Genomic DNA, 19398 nt, shown 5'->3' with positions numbered 1-19398 from the left:
CATGAAAGCACCACGACGCATGCACGGGAAGATGACATAAGCCGTGTTTTGACATATGACCAGGAAGCGAGGAACTGTGTTTGCAGGCAGAGGAAGACACACTCTGTACATAAAACAGCCTTTGTAAATATGTCAGCAGATTTCGACAAAAAGGATGAGTTGCATTTTTTTGCCGAACCGTACTTATTCGAACCAGAATATACAGAAAGGCTTTTACGTCATATTCCCGCACATGCATCGTGGTGCTTTCGTGAGCTCTCGTCAGAGGCCCAAGATGGAGGAGAAGAACTTGTTGAACAAAGTTGGTTTTTTTGGGGTTTTTTTTGCGCACAAAAAGTATTCTCGTCGCTTCATAAAATTATTGTAGAACCACTGTAGTCACGTCAACTGTTTTAACGACGTCTTTAGTACCTTTATGGAAGATGAACGAAGGTCTTAGGGGTGTGGAACAACATGAGGGTGAGTAATTAATGACAGAATTTTCATTTTTGGGTGAACTAACCCTTTAAGACCCAGGCGGTAATGCCTGATCAAAAGTTGTTATTGTGATGTCTTGACTAATTAACCTATTTCACTATTGTATGATGTTTATTACATTAAGTCCACAAACAACATGCTTGAAATATAAAATGAATGCCTATGTATTGCATAATAAAACAAACTGGAAACAGATATTGGAAACAAAAAACATTCCTAATATAATATAAACTAAGCTAGCAGGCTAATCGGGTAGACGCATGCTATGCTAGTACATAAGCTACCCATTAAAAGTCTGATGAACCAATGGGATCACTCGGGGTCCTAAAGGAGACGCGATTCCTGGGGGGGACTCGATTTCTCACCACACCGGTTACCATGCTTTGAAGAACCATGTTTTGATCTAAATCAGTAGCCTACTGACAAATTATTCATGACAAAATATTAAATATTAAGTTTTGTTACAATCAGTGTTATTTTATAATGATAATTAATTAATAAAAGGTTATTAAGTTTTATTTGAGTATTTAACACATAGTTTTAATGTGTTGAACACACCTTTAGTAGAATTTTGATGCTGTTTTGCTATAGCCTATCTATTCTGTTGATATCTGAAATATTCTAATCTAAAATCTAGTTCTACCTAGTTTGAATCGAATGGCTATTTTTAATTAATTAATTTATTTAAATTTTGTATGGGAGAAAATTTTAACAGAGAAAGAGAAGAAAGTTGAATTGTAGGTTAATACTAACATATAAACGAGTGTTGTTACAGTGTTCGTCTTGTTACTCGAATGTTTTCTGTTTCTTTAAGTCAGCATGAAACCGAATCGAACCGATTCGAATCGTTTAGAAAAATCGCAACCGGAATCATTTCCTACGATTCCCATTCCTAAGTTTGAAACTCATGACATAAAGAAAAAAAGCAACAGTTAAAGACATTAAAACAACATGTGTACCAACACTCCTCGTTTTCCTCACCAAGTCTAATTTACAGAAATTATTTATAAAACACCCTGATCTAGATATCGAGTCTTTGAAAAACCCATATTTGGTCGACCATTATAGTATAGCCTACACAAAATACTGGCATCGTGTCAAAAGAAAATATCTGGGACATTAACTCTTATTACATAACATAGTTTAAATCAATGCGATGTTTATATCGTACCAACGAATGTTTTAATGACGCGGATGATTTAAAAACGAGGATATAAATTAATGTCAACAATAGGCCCCTCTCGGTGTCCATGTTAGCAGCGCGAGCGCACGAGCCACCTTCTTCACCACCTGCAGAATGCGCAAGCTCGCGCCTCTCACTGCAGCGCGAGCTTCTTCATTTATTACGCCAGTACGGTCAATCCCCGAGATGCAACTTTAATTTAAAAACACATTTAAAGATGCAAAATTATTTCATGTGCATGCACCTGCGCACACATATACTCTCGTGACATTTGTGGAAATGCAGGAGGGCTGGGGTGCAAAATTCACATTTTGGCTCAGGCAAATGGATGCTTGCTTACCTCCAGCGTTCGGATTTCTTTTTGTGTCAAGTCGTTGGATGTGGCACATTTGGTCCTCAGACCTTCCAAGCTGGAGATACTAATGTCAATCATGTTTTGCACCAGTTCGCACTGCTGCAAGGCTTTTTGCAAACTCAGATGATGCTCGTCGCTTTTGGTCATATTCTCCTCGTCCATAATTTGTGAGCAGTGGTCCTTTTCTTATGTGCAGGCTACTTTTTTCGCTCAATCAGATTAGAGAACACTTTTGATAGTGCGTTTGTGAAAGCACTAATAATGGTGTGATCATGAAAAACTAGACTCTACGTGTAAGGCGATTCCATTGTTGATATCCTGATATCCTGACGGTGTTGTCATCAGGGTTGCACAGTTTATGTTTGATGCTCCAGCTTGACTCTACCATAATACACAGATATTGAAGGAAGGAAGGAAAAAATAAAAATCAGATCCTCGCTGCGGTGGCATCAGCTAGATCCATTGCGCGCGTGAGAAATGCAACACAAATTGAGACATATTTGTCAGAGATGATTAAGGAGAACGATAGGTGATATTTCTTAACGATAACGTCTGATTTGAGTGCATGTATTCCCCTTCTGGACCATCATCAGCAGCATCCCGGCGCTCCCCCATCACACCGACATGTTCGCGTCAATCAAATTCACAGCAACAGCATCAGCATCGCATCGCCGACACAAGCAGGGGAGAGAGTTCTCGCGAGATAAGCATCAATGCAGTGAGCTCACTGTTTGAACTCGGAGAACCTTTTTCTAATCGAACCACTGTTTTATATGGTTATGTTTTATCAAAAGTATTTTAACTGACTGTCAAATGGACGTACAGCCCTAATGTATTTCCAAGTGTGCTTTACAATTGACAAGATCTACTCCAAAAATTAATATGACTAATTTAACCTGATTACATTGGGTTACACCGCAATAAAAGTAATTTTAAGAGGCAGGAAAAAATAGAGCAGGTTCACTTTTTTACATTAGGATATAGCCTATTAAAGACTAAATAGTTTAATTGTTTTAAAAAAAACAGACCAGTCTAAGATGGTTTTCTGCTGATTTACACTCGTCTAACAACCTGACCCAAGCTAAAGTGCCAACAGACCAGCCTGGACTGAACATGATGTGTGAAAATAGACTTGTCAAAAACACAGCCAATATAGGCCTACAGTGGTTTAATGATTACGAATTGCAGTGTGTGTTTATTTAATGTCACATTACAAGTAGCGTTATTGTCATTAACAAAATTACTGACGAAAATGTCTTTTTGTTTTTGAATTTGTTTTAATTTTGTAAATGTTAACATGGAAAAGGCGCAATTTTGTTTGTATATAGGTTGCAAACAAATCTGTACAAATAGGCCTATTATGTGGCCTTTTATTTTTAATTAGGCTATTTACCTCTGTTGTTTAATTATGTTTATTTTTAAATTAAGGTATTACTTTTTACCTCTGTTTTTTTAATTCTCTTTATGTTCTAATTAGCTTTACTTTTTTTAAAAAAAAATACTATTACTTTTTAACCTCTATTTTTTAAATAAATTTTAATTTACACTGCGGACCCAAAGCCATTAAATATGTTTTTCAACGGCTCTGTGCGAACCTAGTGAAATTACATTTCATACCACTGTTTCTGACAGCAAACCAAACTTTACTTGACTCGAATTACCAGCAATTAATAAAAATCAAAGCTTTATGTGCTTTATCATTTTGTGAGAACCCTTAAATACTGATACCGGTAACTGCTGCGATATCATATTAGGGAATACAATGTATATACTGTACATCCTTTTTAAACATGATACATGTAAAAATGTATTTATTATGTCTATGACTTTGATTATCTCTTAAACTCTTATTATGAAATAACTGTTGGCTACTTCCTCGTTAAATCCCGCCTTCATTAAAAGCGCCCTTCTGATTGGTCAAGAAACTGTCAGCTAGTGACGTGCGCGGATGGAAATCTCTGTGTAGTCAGAAAAACGCGCCAAGACGCATCGAGGGGTTTATTGAACAAAGTACAAGAGAATGGCATCAACAAGTAAAGCACAACTTCAGACGAGAAATTTACCATGGTAATTTAATTTGCATTTGGTAGTGCAAATTTCGCTTTTTTGTTATCAGCTGATAATTATAAATAAAAGGTGTTAGTGCTCCTTGAGATATTCTTTAGCCGACATGTGCAGCTTTGCACAGTTTTGCTTTGTTTACATTTGGATTGCACTTATTCTGCACGAATGACCATGATAAATTTATGAATAATAAACAACCACTGGCTGTAGTTGAGCTTGTTATGCAGTATATATGAAAATAAATAAACGAGAATATATCAGACCTGCACTGTTGTTATGACAGCTGATATCATACTGATGGAGAAAAGCGATGACTACTCAAGGGAATCTGTCAGTTCACTGTAAAATAATTTTTATTGCAGCTAAATATCTGAAATGATAAACTCTTTATTTACAAAATGTACTTAAAGTATTAATGACAGCTATTATCATTATAATAATACCATAATGTTAATATGAGGTAATCTATTGTTAATTTTAATAAGGTAAGATAATTTCATTGGAGTTGCTGTCACTTAAACAACACTATGAATCAAAAATATAGTATTTAAAAAACATGATTTTTCGATTTTTCAGGGTTGAAAAGTACAGGCCACAGACATTAGATGATCTCATCTCTCACCAAGATATCCTGAGCACAAGTAAGCGGTGTGATATGTATGGATTATAAATTGTACTCTGTCAATATTATTATTATTAACAAATAAAGATTTGCACTGTGATACTACTATACAATGTACTATACTATCTGAGTTCTTAAAGGAATTGTTCACCCAAAATGAAAATTCAGTTGTATCTGCGTTGAATTTCAGTTTGTTTTTGTTAACTTTTGCATACTTTTTGAAGCTTTAAAGCTCTATTCTTTGTAAATGTTTTGAAGAAGAAAAAAAGAGACCAGTACAGACTAGAACATTTTTAAATGTAATTTTAATAAATGTCTGTTCATTTTCTTCCACAGTCCAGAAGTTCATCAGTGAAGACCGATTGCCTCATCTGCTCTTCTATGGACCTCCAGGAACAGGAAAGACCTCTACTATACTAGCATGTGCTAAACAGCTGTACAAAGATAAAGAGTTCAACTCCATGGTTCTGGAGGTACTGCAGATATTTTTTGCACGTTTTCCAAATGCATGTTTGGCAAAATCTTCCCCATGACAAAAAACATATTGTCATCAATTTAATTTAGTTGAAATAGGTCTATTGATAGTTTTCACGTGACGTCACGCCATGAGGGGGCTGGCAAAACAATGCTTTCCTCCATTGCCCGGCAGTCATTTTTAACAGGTTTGTAGTAAGATCTAATGTAGTAAGACAGTGATATTAAAAGACCAAATTCAATATACACCTTATTGATTATGCATACTTTGTACAGGCAAACAAATGAACACAGAATATTAATGCAACACAAGGTTTCTCGTTAAGCATTTTTTCCATCAAAACCATAATAAAAGAAATGCGTTGCATTCATATTCTGGGATCATCTGCCCGCCTGTATATAGTATGCATCATCAAAAAGGGTTAAACTGAATTTGAAATTTTAATATCACTGTTTTAGTACATTAAGGGTGGGTTGCACTAAGGATTCTTTAGCCTGGCATCGGTTCACTCTCCGCCTATGCTGCTTGATCAGCCCTTTAATTCTAATGGTCTTTCTGCGTAGGTAATCTGTGTTTAAAATCAAGTGGTGCAACGCAACTCGATTTACAATAAAACCCAGATCAACAAATCCTTGATTAGTGTTAAACTTTGCTTAATTTAATCCTTATTGGTGCAACCCACCTGTTTTTCACTTTAGCTTTTTTTAAAAATCGTCCTGCTGTTTTCAGTGATTGAAATCACTGCAGGTGCTGTATATGGATCACAAGTGCCCAAAACGTGCATCTTGTTCACATATTTTTGTTTTTAAGATGGAAAATTGACGGGCTTGTGCTGCAGTTACATGGCTGTTTTGCCCTCCAGGGCTCCGCGACAGTCACGTGACTGAAAACTATGAATTGTTAGTTTTGTTTGATGTTCTTTGAATCAGACATCAATTTATGATGACAGTTTTGTTTTAATTTATATTATACTAAGAGATTAAAGGCCCATTCACACCATGGATGATAACTATAATGATAATGACTTTTTAATGAATAATGAATTTTTTTCCAGCTGATAAACGATAAAAACAATGAGTGCCAATTACAATCCATCCTGCTTTCAGAGCTCGAGCATTTAAAGCGGCAGACGACAAAACTGCAGCAACAAACCTGCAACTTTCACCCTATTTCTGTTTTACCATTTATCTCTAAGGTAATGGAAAAAATTGTGCTTGGAAATTGTATTTCTGAAATGTGAAATTGTATTTTCAATCTGGTTTTAAGTCTACGCATAGCACGGAATCTGCCCTTTTGAGAGTATTACATGATATTTTATTAGCTACTGACTCTGGTGACTCCATGGTCCTAGTTCTTTTAGATTTATTCACAGCGTTTCACAGTATCACAGTGATACTGATGACTGTCCACTCTACATTGAATTTTAGATTAGAGTCACGGGTGGGATTAAAAAGAATCAATCATATTTATCTTTGGTCAGGTTAGGTAATTATTCCTCCTCTGTTGCTCATCTCACCTGAGGTGTGTCCCTCAAGGCTCGATCTTGGCACCTTCTCTCTTTTCCTTGTACATGCTATCATTTCCATTTTTACGCTGATGATGCCCAGATCTATTAACTGAACAAAAGACAATACAATCTCTATTAATGTGCTTGGACAAGGTCAAAACTTGGCTAGCAAAAAATTGTTTATCTTTCTCTGTTATCAAGCTTTCTCTGTGGTAGGGCCACGGTTATGGAAAAACCTGCCTTTATAAATCAGATTGCACTTTTTTGTCAGACATTTTTAAATGTGCTATATAAATAAAAGTACTTGAAATTGTTATCATTCATTGGTGTGGACGCTAATATAGTTATTGTTATAGTTATTGTTCTTGGTGTGAACGGGCCTTAAGGCTAAATATGCTTGTTGCAAATCTTTTTTTTTAATGGGAAATATAACACATTTTTACTTCATCAGCTCAATGCATCAGATGACCGTGGCATAGATGTGGTAAGGGGTCCGATCCTCAGCTTTGCCAGTACGCGAACCATCTTCAAGTAAGAACTGTACCCACCCTTACAGCTCAATCATGAACAATTTGTTTAAAGGGTTAGTTCACCCAAAAATGAAAATAATGTAATTTATTACTCACCCTCATGCCGTTCCACACCCATAAGACCTTTGTTCATCTTCAGAACACAAATTAAGATATTTTTGTTGAAATCTGATGGCTTAGTGAGGCCTGCACAGCCAGCAATGACATTTCCTCTCTCAAGATCCATTAATGTATTAAAAACATATTTAAATCAGTTCATGTGAGTACAGTGGTTCAATATTAATATTATAAAGCGACAAGAATATTTTTGGTGCGCCAAGAAAAAAAAAAAAACGACTTATCTTTTGTGTCGAATCATGATTCGGATCGCGTGTCAAACCGCCAAACTGCTGAAATCACGTGACTTTGGCACTCCGAACCGCTGATTTGTCACATAAGATTCATAACGCGCCGAAGCTTCATGAAGCAGTGTTTTGAAATCGGCCATCACTATATAAGTCGTTATTTTACAGGTGTGGAACGGCATGAGGGTGAGTAATAAATTACATTATTTTCATTTTTGGGTGAACTAACCGTTTAATATAGTAATGTTATCACATACAACAATATAAGAATTTAATTTTCATGTAGCAACTTCATTTTCATGTAGCAACTGTTTCCATATTGCATGGTCTTTAGGCTTTTATTGCATTAAAATATTTACTGCTGTTGTAAAAGATCTGATCATTCTTTGCGCTTGCTCCTTGTAGAAAAGGCTTTAAGTTGGTGATCCTGGACGAGGCGGATGCTATGACCCAGGACGCACAGAATGCTTTGAGGAGAGGTAGCGTACCATCTGCCCCTCCATCAGCTCACCTGCTGAGCCCCCAAATGGCCCGATGGCAGAAGAATAGGGTTCTGCCATTTCACTGTCCACAGTGAGATATGAATGAGAGCAGTGGGATTATGATTGGAAAAAAATATTTAGAGTTTAAGATAATTTGGGCAAAGCATCTGATTTTATTAAATCAGGCTTTATATGCAGGTTTTAAAATGTAAAAATTTCTGTTTTGGATATTTAAGTGGATAAAAATTGATTGATAGTTGTTGTTGTTGTTATTATTCTTGTTATTATTATTATTTCATGTATATATATTTTGTGTATTTTATATTATACATTTAAAATATTTTATTAAAAATATATATCTTATTTTATTTTGAGACATAAATAAGAGAAGTCTAATTGGAAAATAAAAAATTAGAGAGTTTAAGATTAATTTTTACAATGCATCTGATTTTATTAAATAATATATTATTATTTTAATTTTGTCTATTTTATATTATTCATTTCAAATATTTTTATTATATAAAATAATAATTTTTATTTTATTTTATTTTGAGACATGAATGAGTAGTGTGATTGGGAAAAAATATAAATATAGTGTTTAAGGGTAATTTTGACAAAGCATCTGCTTTTATTAAATCGCGGTATGTTTATTTCTAGGTTTTAAAATTCAAGAATGTCTTACTTGTAATAATACATTTTATTTATTTTTTTAATTTATTGTATTTTTTTTAATTAATTAATTAATTTTTTTGCAGTCCCTTTGGAGATTTATTTATGCAGACTTCATTGAGCCACACCTGATTCTCTCTCTCTCTCTCTCTCTCTCTCTCTCTCTCTCTCTCTCTCTCTCTCAGTCATTGAGAAGTTCACAGAGAACACGCGTTTCTGTCTGATCTGTAACTACCTTTCAAAGATCATACCTGCCCTGCAGTCTCGATGCACGCGGTTTCGTTTCGGCCCCCTGTCCCAGAGCCAGATGATTCCCAGACTAGAGCATGTGATACAGCAGGAGAGGTGAGACACTCATCACATCAAATCCAGGTCATGTGGATGTTATTTATGAATGAAATTAATGTTGAATTGATTGCATATTGAAAGAAATCTTCACCACTCACAGTTTCTACAGAAAATGCACAGATCTAATAATGTTTATTTTTTATGTAATTAGAAACAAGACATCTTTAGATAGAGCAGCATTAAAATGACAATATTAGGACTGTCAAGTGTTTTTATCAGAATTTTTGGATCATATCTGAAGTGAGTCATCAGATGGATCCACTCAAAAGACCTTGAACACAAAAGATCCTGGCTGGAGTGACCCAGCCCTACAGCCCATTTGATTAAAAAACTCTTCACAAACACACGTTTTATATCAGCTCTGCCCTCTGGCACAGGATGGCACCAACAACTTTGAGCAAATAAAACTGAACATTGTGTTTCCCTAGCATAGATTCATAAATATTTAAAAGTCTGTTTTGTTTCACTGATAGCATTGACATCACTCCAGATGGCATGAAGGCCATTGTGACCCTCTCAACAGGAGACATGAGACGATCACTAAACATTTTACAGGTGTGTATCATATGAAAAAGTTATGTTTTTATGGTTTACTTATCATTTACAGTGCTGCTGGCATGAAGAATATTCTTGAGAAAAATGTGTTATATGTTTTGATGTGTAGAGTACCCATATGGCCTATGGGAAGGTGACGGAGGAGATGGTGTATACATGCACTGGACATCCTCTTAGATCAGACATCGCCAACATACTGGACTGGGCCCTCAATAAAGACTTCACCACTGCGTATAACCGTATCCTTTTTACTCCAGTGGTTTATTAGTTCTTCAAGCTTTTCTGTAGCATATTAAGCTTTCTTTTTTAAAATGTGAATAAAAAAAGTATGATCTTTTTTTATTCTTTTTATTGATGACCTAAAGCAAGTGGTGACCTTTTAAGTAGGGATGCACTGATACCGATACCAAGCTCGTGTACTTGTACTCGTACTCGTAAAAATACCCCGATACCAAAGACCGATACCTCACGTGACGTAACTGACAGAATTTTCCGTGCACAGACACGGCGGCAGCAGCAGAAACAATGTCAGCCTCAGAGGTGTGGAAATACTTCAAAATTAATGATGACAACCCACACATTGCGAACTGCATGCTTTCAGTCACAATTCGTTATCGATTAGTTAAGGCGGGATAGGCGGAATCGCGCTGAATGACGCAGACCAGAAGCGTTCCCTTTCGCGCGCGCTCTCTCTCTCTTGCGCGCGATCCCAGTTCTCTCAGACAGCGCCCGATCAGTTCTCCTCGCGCCTGAATGGTCAAATGCACACATAGTTGTGTGGAGTATCTCACGTAAATACAGTCGGTTATGGCTTAAGTGGACGTAAACATTTGGGTGAAAACAGGATATGTGTCAGTATCCATGGATTCGGTCTTAAAGGGACCGTAGCCTATATTTGCCATTAATGATAATAAAACAACAAAAGATGTTAAATAAATGTATACATGGTAAATAAACCTACTGTATCTGAAAAACAAGTTTATTTAATTTATATCTCTATAGTATTTGTTGTATTGTTTGTAATTTGTTTGTAAATTTCTTTTTATATAACAACAACTATTTATATATATATATATATATATATATATATATATATATATATGTAATTATGCCCTTTGAAGGTTATTGGAACTGTGAAATTTTTGTTCTTTAAGTTTGTGACAAGCACATAAAAATTATTACTTTTTTCATTAGAGTAATAATAAAGAAGCTGTCCTACATTCATTAGTCTTACTGTGTTGTGCTTGGAAAACTGCAACATCACCAAAAAAAAAAAAGAGAGAGAGAGAAATTAATAAATGTATAGGCATCGGTATCGGCGAGTACCAAAAAAAAAGTATCGGTACTCGTACTCAGTCCTTAAAAAATGGTATCGGTGCATCCCTACTTTTTAGTTTCATATATTTTATTATTATTCATTTCAAATATTTTTATTTTATTTGATCTTATTTTATTTTGAGACATGAATGAGAGAAGTGTGATTGGAAAAAAATATTTAGAGAGTTTAAGGTTCATTTTAACAATGCACCTGCTTTTATTAAATAACTGGATGTTTTATTCCAGGTTTTAAAATGCAACAATGTCTGTTCTTGATAAAGATATATATATATTTTTTTATTGTATATATTTTTTTTTACATTTTATGTATTTTATATTATTCTTAATTTCAAATATTTTTATTATTTAAAATTATTTTATTTTATTTTATTTATGCAGACTTCATTAAGCCATACCTGATTTTCTCTCTCTCTCTCTCTCTCTCTTTCTGATTTTTTTTACTGATAAGATAGTAGAGAGGGGATAAGAAATGTGATCAGGGAAAAAAGTCATCAATTCACTTCAGATAAAAGCATCTGTTCAGTGTAAATAAAATTAAAATAAATATTAATTACATTTTCCAAAATTATTATTACAAAATATTATTATCATTATTAATGGTAATAATGTAGATTGTTTATTAATCTTATTATAGATTCAATATTATAGATCTTTTCCAAAGCATTAACAAAAAGCTTAAATTGCAATTTTGTAACCGTATTAACTGTATTATGTAACTTTTTCCCCCACATTAACCCTTTCCACCAAAGTAACTAAAATATACATAATATAATAAATTAATAATTAAAAAAAGTAAAATTTGCCTTAAAATATACACATTTACAAATCAGGAAAATGACAACAAACATAGGTTATGCTCCATGTATCCTAATCTCTGTTACGTTTGTGGTCTGTATATGTAATATTATCACTGATCAAACATCAAATTTCTTTTATAAATATTACTATTGAAGAAAATGTTTGTAATATTGATATTTATAATAAAACAATGATTTTATTAAGAATGTTTAACTGTTTATGAGAGTACACCATTGTGGTGAGAAGTTGCTGATATTAGTTTATGACGTTTAAAAATTCCTTAACCAGGTTCAACAGAAATTCTGCAGCTCAAAACTCTGAAAGGTCTGGCACTTCATGACATTTTAACTGAAGTCCATCTTCTCATTCACCGCGGTAAGACCACACTGTTAACAGAGTTTGAAGAAATGCAGCAATGTAAAGCCCTACAATCGTTTCCTGTTCAAAAGAGAGTCGAGTTGAGGCCTGGAACACCACACAACCCATCAGAACTTTGATGTAGTTATGAGATAGATGTTTTCCCTGCCCTCGTTGCCATGGAGATCCTTTTGTGGTTGGCATGGAAACCGGTTGTTCTTGTTTTTAAAGGCCGCCTGTTAGAAGTAGCAGAGTGTAGCATGCTTCACACAAATAAAGCACTAAATATTACATTATTTCCAGAATCAAGACTGCAAAAATTAGTGTATCGTAACTGTTGCATGGCAAAAGCTATTTATCACACACACAGCATGTCAGGGTTTTTTTATGTTATGGAACTACAGAATTTTTTTTTTTATTATTATTATTGATCACTATCAAAGTGTTTGAAGACAGTTAGGTGGGTTATTTTGCTCTAATGTTTTTGTGTCTCCATTTCAGTGGATTTCCCACCCTCTATCCGCATGGGTTTGCTTATAAAACTTGCAGATATTGAGTAAGTACATTCATTTTGTCAAGCTGTTAGTAAATCAGTAGAGCAAGAGATTAGTTTTATTTATCACTGGTTTGATTACTGTTAAATATGAATGAACCAATACTCCCATATACCTCATGAATACTTTACCTACATGAACTCGACTCAGTTTCATTCATGTAAATTCATGCGATTCATTTTTTTTTTTTCAGGTTAACTCATTAAAAATATTTAACGCAGCATCCGTCTTTTCCCGTTATCCTTTAGCTAGCGTTACATTATATGATCACGCTCTTATTTATGCAAATGCTTTTAATCCTTTCAAGCGCGACAAGACACAAAAGAGAACACAGTGGCACTGTGACACTCACGACTCATGCGCACAGAAAGCCGCTTCTGACAGATCATCACCAGACGCATTGTGTTCTCTTTCGCGCTTTAACGGACAAAAACACACAAAATTATGCCAAAATGCCCGTTTTGCCGAGTATCCTCGTAAGGTCCTAGTTGAATAGTCTTAAATGAACTTAAAGAGAAAATAGGATGCAGATTCGCGTCATGTGCATCAGATCTTAAAGTGACAGTAGCCTAATAAACCTACTACGGTCGGCCATTAATGTTAATCAAAGAATAAAGAAAATCACTCACTGCTCTTAATTGAATAACTTTTGTATCTTGAATAAAAATGAAAAAAAAAATTTGAATCTAAATTATACAGTAAAGACTGAAGTGTTTGATAACTGCTTTGATTCTGGATATTTCCTACCTGTTAGATCAAATATTTAAAATATACTGTCTTTATGTTGTTTCTACATTAATTTAAATGTAGAAATGTAAATTTAATTTAATTTGGAGATTAAATGTGAAATTATTACAATATAAAAATATATTAAAAACTTTATTGTTAGTTGTGATTATTTGCAATTAATTACGGAAAAATATGCGATTACTTAATTTTTTTTAATTGATTGACACACATATATATACTGTATAAATGGAGGAGGGGTGGATGCAAGGATCACAGAAGAAACAATAAAGACTTTTACATAAGATTTTTATTTCAAATAATGCTGTTCTTTTCAACATTCTGATAATCAAATAATCCTGAAAAAAAATGTTAAATATTAAAAAATATTAAGCAGCACAACTATTGATAAGTTGTTTCTTGAGCAGCAAATCAGCATATTAGAAAGATCTCTGAAGGATCATGTGACACTGAAGACTGGAGTAATGATGCTGAAAATTCAGCTTTGAGCATGGGAATAAATTATATTTAAAATATATTGAAATAGAAAACATTTTAAGATCTAATAACATTAATATAATTTCATAGTACTGTTTTTACTGTTTTTTTTATATATTATGTACTCGAGTTCAACTTCTGTTCTTTCCTTTTTAACCATAAGGTATCGTCTGGCCTCAGGAACCAATGAGAAGATCCAGCTGAGCTCAATGATTGCTGCTTTCCAGGCTGTTAGAGACATAGTAGTCAGTGATGGATAGACCATTGGTTCACACTTTTCACATGAAAGGGCTGCCACATATATCCGTGATGTCATGAGAGGAAGTTCTTTACTTCTTCATGTTGTTTTGACAAAAAAAAAACTATGCTCGGAACCCTTTAGTATTTTTGAAATTTTTATTTTTATGCTTAAAATAAAAGTTGTCTCAGTTCTTTGTACAACAAATGCTACATTTTCAAAGTAGTTATGTAAAAAATAAAAGTCTTTAAATAAATATTTCATGTATAGCATCATAATTTAATGTTTCTTTGTTTTGAAAGCATAACTGTCTGGGGAAATTAGGCATCTTAGAAAATTATGCAACATCTAAAGCAAAGTCTGACCCACAAACATTACTTGTTTTCAGTCAACTGCAGTGGTCTTTACAATATATGATCTTTTGCTTTGGAACGTCCCTATATGTAAGGTATTCCAGGATTTTTTTGGGCAAGGGAAGAGCCTCCACCTGATAGGTTGAAACCGAGAATCTCAGAGCAACCCTGCACAGATGCCTAAGGCTTGGAACAAGACGAGGAACTCTCCAGAATTTTACTTGTCCATCTCTGCACCTACAAACAAATGGGGCATATAAAGAAGTCCCTAATATTTATTCCAGTACACAGGCAGAAAATAACTGTTAGACAAATTTACACAAACCCCTAACATTTCTAGAGTAACATTGTGAGCCAAAACTAAATATAAATGATGTTCTAACACAGTCATGTGAAATGCATTACCCTGTAGCAATGACGCCCCCGTGTGGATGGAAAGAACAGCACACACCACCAGTGCGGCCGTGATCGGTGTCAGCGACTAGTTTATCTCGTTCCACATCCCAGATCTGTAACGCCCTGCAGGACAATACAGTGTCACCAGGGCGATGACGCCTGGTAATGTAGTTCTGAAAATCTCAGATCTCAAATGGATGGTTCACTGCTCACCTGTAGTCTTTGAAAGCTAGCAGCAGGCCAACAGGAGAGAAGCTCAGAGATGTCAGTAAATTGTCACTTCTGTAAGCACACACCTCACAGTCTCTGGAAAGAACAAAGTATTTTTTACATCATTATGACAAGTATGAGAAACAATGCTGTCTTTGTATACATTTTCAAAAACATCAAATCATTCAGCTTTTAATGTAATAGTAGCCTTTGGAATGGAAGCTTGTTTTCGGTGTTGTGCCGAATTTCAACTCCCTGCCAAATAATTACCCCCCTCATTGAAGTCGCTACCTGATTGCCTAATCCTAACCCCTCCTCCACACCTAATCCTAAATCAGGGGTGTCCAAACTCAGTCCTGGAGGGCCACTGTCCTGCAGAGTTCAGCTCCAACCCCAATTGAACACACCTGAACCAGCTAATCAAGGTCTAATTAGGCATACTAGTTGAGGCAAGTTGGAGCTAAACTCTGCAGGACAGTGGCCCTCCAGGACTGAGCTTGGACACCCCTGTCCTAAATCTACCAATACTGGGGGGGGGTCAGAATTCGACACAACTCTGGCACACAATGAAAAATAAAAATGGTAATTGTGCACTTTTACCTAGTATTCACGAGTTTATATCTCAAAATTTAGGCTCTATATCTTGCAATTGCAAGCTTATATATTTCAACTATGACTTTTTTCTTGCAGTTCCGAGTTTATATTTCGCAATTCAAAGAAAAAAAAAAAGTCGAGTCAGAATAAAGTCAGAATTCTTTTTTTGCATAGCAAAACTCTCAATTCTGAGGGAAAAAAGTCCAAATTGTGTCATATTCGCAGTTGTGAAGAAAAAGGTCAGAAATGTCAGATAAAAAGTTTAAATTACCATTTTAATTTTTTTTTATTCCATGGTAGAAACTTGGAATAAAAGCAGCTATATGGTTACCAAAAAAAAATTCTTACTCTAAGAAATTTTAATTCTGACTCTAATAAAGATGTTCATGCTGACATTTTCTGGAACTTTTTGGTTCCAAAAATGAGAAAAATGCTTTACTTTTATATAAACTTACAATATCGATTTATAAAGTCTGAATTGCAATGAAACTTGCAATTCTGAGAAAGAAGTAAATTGTGTGATATAAACTCACAATTGTGAGGAAAAGAGTCAGAACTGTCATATTAAAAGTTGCAATAACCTTTTTAATTTTTGTTTTATTCTGTGGCGGAAACAAGCTTCCATTTTATAGTTACATAAAATAGCCAAAAATGTAAATTCTGATTTTAAAACAGTATTATTTTCTTTTTTTTCAATTAAAGTTCATTGTAAAAAAAAAAAAAAAAAAAAAAAAAAAGGACATGACATGAGAAAGGAACATTTTGGTTTGCTAACATACTCTACTCTAGTCAGGTGATCTGCCGTGTACGGGTCCCACAGGTCCAGCCACCAGCCTGTGCTGGAATGGTACGACGCGACCGCGAGCAGAGCTCCATCCTGGGAAAAGTCACATGATGCCATGGTGCGCTCGTGGTCATATGTAAGGTGTCTCATGAAGGTGTAAGACCGCAAGCTCCACAAATACACCTTCTGTTGGGAAGAAGACATTCAGATTATGTAGTATATATATAAACTTAAGCTTAAAAACATAAAAATAAGAAATGTTGGCAACTAACTGAAATAAAATGTTTAAGTTTTAAAATTACTAAAACTGAAAAAAGCTAAATAGAATATATTAAAATTTTCACACATAGCAAAATTACTAAAACAAACTAAAATTTAAATGAAAACTGAAAATATAAAAATAAAAACTCAATATATATACAGTAAATACGCAAAATAAATACTACAATTGTATATACATAATACTAAAATAACACTGCACTGCACTAAGAAACTCACAGAGTCGAGGTTGCAAACTGAGGCGATCACACTGCTGTCAGGTGATATGGAACATCTAAACACCCAGTAGTTTGGACCCCGCAGAACATGAGGACTGGTGCCTGCAAATATTAACATTACAATCAGGGCTGTAGCGTAAAAAGTGAATCACAGAATCATTGATGAAAAAGAAAGTGTCCACTGCCTTTATGAATGAGTCATTGAATCACTGACTCACCCAATTCATTCAAATATGGTGAATCATTCAAGAACAAAACACTGCTGTGTGTTATTGTGTGAACGTGACTTCAAAAAGTACAACATGCTGCTGAGAGACGCAACATTTCTGCTTTGTTAGGAACTATTTTCGTTGTCAAAATAGAGGAAAAACAGTCAAAATTGACAACGTTATGTCTAAAAATTGTCAATTTATATAATCAACTTATTCTTTATTGAACTGCTGTATAAAATTAATATCACATTTGTAATTGTGCTGATATTCGAGAAAATAGCACTCTTGCTCATGTTATATTGCTTAACTATTGTGTTATAAACACAAAATACAAGAACTCATACATTATTTTAAAATAAAATAAAATAATAAAATAAAAGTCTTGCAAAAAGGGCACTTATCTAATCGGAGACCAAAAGGACAGGTGCTTGAGCACCACTTGGGGTCTATTTGTGAACATTCCTGAATTAAAGATCATGAAGGCTTATTTTCATCTCATTGCTAAGATCTTTCTTTTACATCAGAGGCTCTAACCTTTCTTTGCCAAGTCCCATATCCTTAAAGTTTTGTCTCGGGAGGCCGATACAAGCGTGAGACTTCCATTTGGAGTGAAGACCAAATCCCTGACAGGAGCCTCATGTCCGGATAGAGTAAACCGCAGATTTCCTGAAGACAGAAGAGGGATAACATATTATAATCTTATACTACATGTGCTTCAGGTCGTGAACCACCATCCTGTTAATATTTAGACCAATGTGAGTTCTTGATGGTGAGTGTAGACTCAGAGTTCAATCTTACCAGTTGAGACGACCCACACTTGGATTGCGCCGTTGTTCAGACCAGTGGCCAGCAGTAGTTCATGGTCATGTCCGTTCTGATGTAAAACATCCACACGGATAGACTGGCAGGGTCCAAACGCCAGTGCCCACACCATCTGCCTGCAGTTAAGCGTCTTCTCTTCACTGCATCCAGCTTCAGCACTACTGTTAATACAGAGAAGTTTCAGCTCTACATCCAAGTATGAGATGTTCTGGATCAGCATCCATCATTGTTCCTTCACTTTTCTTGGAACACTCTTCCACATTATCCTGTCACTTTAAGTTCAAAAAAGTATTGTGATGGTACAGTATCAAAAGATGCATATACTGTACACCATGGTACTGTATTAGTACTTTCATGTACTATATGGCAAAAAATTGTTTTTTTTGTAATGACTATGGTAACATGGAATTAATAATGTGGTATTTTTTATGACTGCAGTAAAATAATATTGTCAATGAATAAATAAATAAAACACTTTGATACATAAAATAAAATGCAATAAAATATCATGGTACTGTATTATTATTGTATTCACATCAGTCTTATTTTAATATTTAATATCACTGATATACTATTATAGTTTTTATTAATTAGTTTATTTTATATGGTTATATTAGCATGGTACGTGTCCAAAAATGGCAGTACCAGATATTTTTGTTAGCGACAGCTTGATAGGCTTAGTAGTAATTTATTATGGTGTTACATATAGGCCTATTAATTTAATTATTAAACTCATTGCGTTATGTAGTGAATTCAGACGCACTCTTTGGATGTCAGCGGCCAGGATAGGAGTTTGACGATGCCGTAGCCCATCGACCAGGCAAAATAAGATCCGTCCGGGGAGAAGCGGACGCTCCATGTCTCGCAGCCGGCGGTGCCGTACAGACGCGGGTGATGAGCGGGTTTCAGCTCCGCGATCAGATCATGCGGTTCTGTCACAATTAAACAGACCTGTCACTCACAAAGACAAGCTGCGCATATCCGGAACTACTCATTTACTACTAATATAAAAGGGTATTTTCCTCATATACCAAATGCACATTATTATATAACATCTAAATTAAATGAATCATCATACCTTCGACAATACAACCTCGAGACGAAGTGCACATCTTCTTATCACATCACCTTACCCGTCGCCGCCTCACCTCTACACAGGCATTCATTTGACTATGGGCGAACCACGTGACTCCATTGTAGATTGTGCATAATTCTGAGCACTATAGGTGTGTCTCTACTATATATTTACAGGGTTAAGGCGTGTTTTATGCTTACTGCTGCCAAATACAACACTGTCATATGCATGTACCATGTGCTTTATATAAATCAGTTGTTATACAGCGTTACATAAAAGCTAGTTAAGTATTTTTTTATACATTACTGAAATTATATGGATGAATCAGTTAAGCA

At 34.9% G+C, this 19398-nt stretch overlaps 3 protein-coding genes across 6 annotated transcripts in view; 1 reads left to right on the top strand and 2 right to left on the bottom strand.

Annotated features, from left to right (window-relative positions):
* ksr2 (kinase suppressor of ras 2) overlaps window positions 1-2712 on the bottom strand; it is a 111160-nt gene extending 108448 nt beyond the window's left edge. For 2 of the 3 annotated variants that reach the window (XM_051895116.1, XM_051895118.1), the window contains exon 1: window positions 2001-2711. In XM_051895116.1, coding sequence (XP_051751076.1) covers window positions 2001-2177 — 177 coding nt within the window. In that variant the 5' untranslated portion in view covers window positions 2178-2711. Of the gene's footprint in view, window positions 1-2000 lie in introns of all 3 variants that reach the window. The other variant, XM_051895117.1, reaches the window with a different exon arrangement.
* Window positions 2713-3916: 1204 nt separating this feature from the next.
* Window positions 3917-14376, top strand: rfc5 (replication factor C (activator 1) 5). The gene is made up of 11 exons (XM_051895411.1): window positions 3917-4082; window positions 4656-4720; window positions 5038-5174; window positions 7135-7214; window positions 7963-8036; window positions 8894-9053; window positions 9530-9611; window positions 9721-9850; window positions 12045-12122; window positions 12606-12660; window positions 14046-14376. The coding sequence occupies exons 1-11, from the start codon at window positions 4036-4038 to the stop codon at window positions 14140-14142; spliced, it is 1005 nt and encodes a 334-aa protein (XP_051751371.1). The 5' UTR covers window positions 3917-4035; the 3' UTR covers window positions 14143-14376.
* On the bottom strand, window positions 14225-19247 carry wsb2 (WD repeat and SOCS box containing 2). 2 transcript variants are annotated; one of them, XM_051895410.1, is made up of 9 exons: window positions 19067-19247; window positions 18752-18920; window positions 17965-18146; window positions 17701-17832; window positions 16956-17056; window positions 16453-16643; window positions 15083-15175; window positions 14879-14992; window positions 14225-14710 (listed from the first exon to the last, which is right to left on the bottom strand). In XM_051895410.1, exons 1-9 carry the CDS (start codon window positions 19098-19100, stop codon window positions 14509-14511), a joined length of 1218 nt encoding a protein of 405 aa, XP_051751370.1. In that variant the 5' UTR covers window positions 19101-19247; the 3' UTR covers window positions 14225-14508. The 2 variants fall into 2 exon arrangements, with proteins under 2 accessions (XP_051751370.1, XP_051751369.1); XM_051895409.1 differs by having other exon boundaries at window positions 17965-18149; window positions 19067-19242.
* Window positions 19248-19398: the final 151 nt, after the last annotated feature.

The sequence above is a fragment of the Ctenopharyngodon idella genome, chromosome 5 (genome assembly GCF_019924925.1).
Source record: "Ctenopharyngodon idella isolate HZGC_01 chromosome 5, HZGC01, whole genome shotgun sequence".
In the NCBI taxonomy this organism is placed as follows: domain Eukaryota; kingdom Metazoa; phylum Chordata; class Actinopteri; order Cypriniformes; family Xenocyprididae; genus Ctenopharyngodon; species Ctenopharyngodon idella.
This window is presented reverse-complemented; position numbering and strand designations above follow the sequence as displayed.

Excerpts from the sequence above, each read along its gene's own strand:
- rfc5 (XM_051895411.1), top strand. The coding sequence starts at position 4,036 with ATGGCATCAACAAGTAAAGCACAACTTCAGACGAGAAATTTACCATG. Across the intron at positions 9,054-9,529 it reads CATGTGATACAGCAGGAGAG|CATTGACATCACTCCAGATG; the intron begins GTGAGACACTCA and ends TTTCACTGATAG. Across the intron at positions 9,851-12,044 it reads CTTCACCACTGCGTATAACC|AAATTCTGCAGCTCAAAACT; the intron begins GTATCCTTTTTA and ends CAGGTTCAACAG.
- wsb2 (XM_051895409.1), bottom strand. The coding sequence starts at position 19,100 with ATGTGCACTTCGTCTCGAGGTTGTATTGTCGAAG. Across the intron at positions 18,921-19,066 it reads TCGAGGTTGTATTGTCGAAG|AACCGCATGATCTGATCGCG; the intron begins GTATGATGATTC and ends TAATTGTGACAG. Across the intron at positions 18,150-18,751 it reads TGGCCGCTGACATCCAAAGA|TAGTGCTGAAGCTGGATGCA; the intron begins GTGCGTCTGAAT and ends CTGTATTAACAG.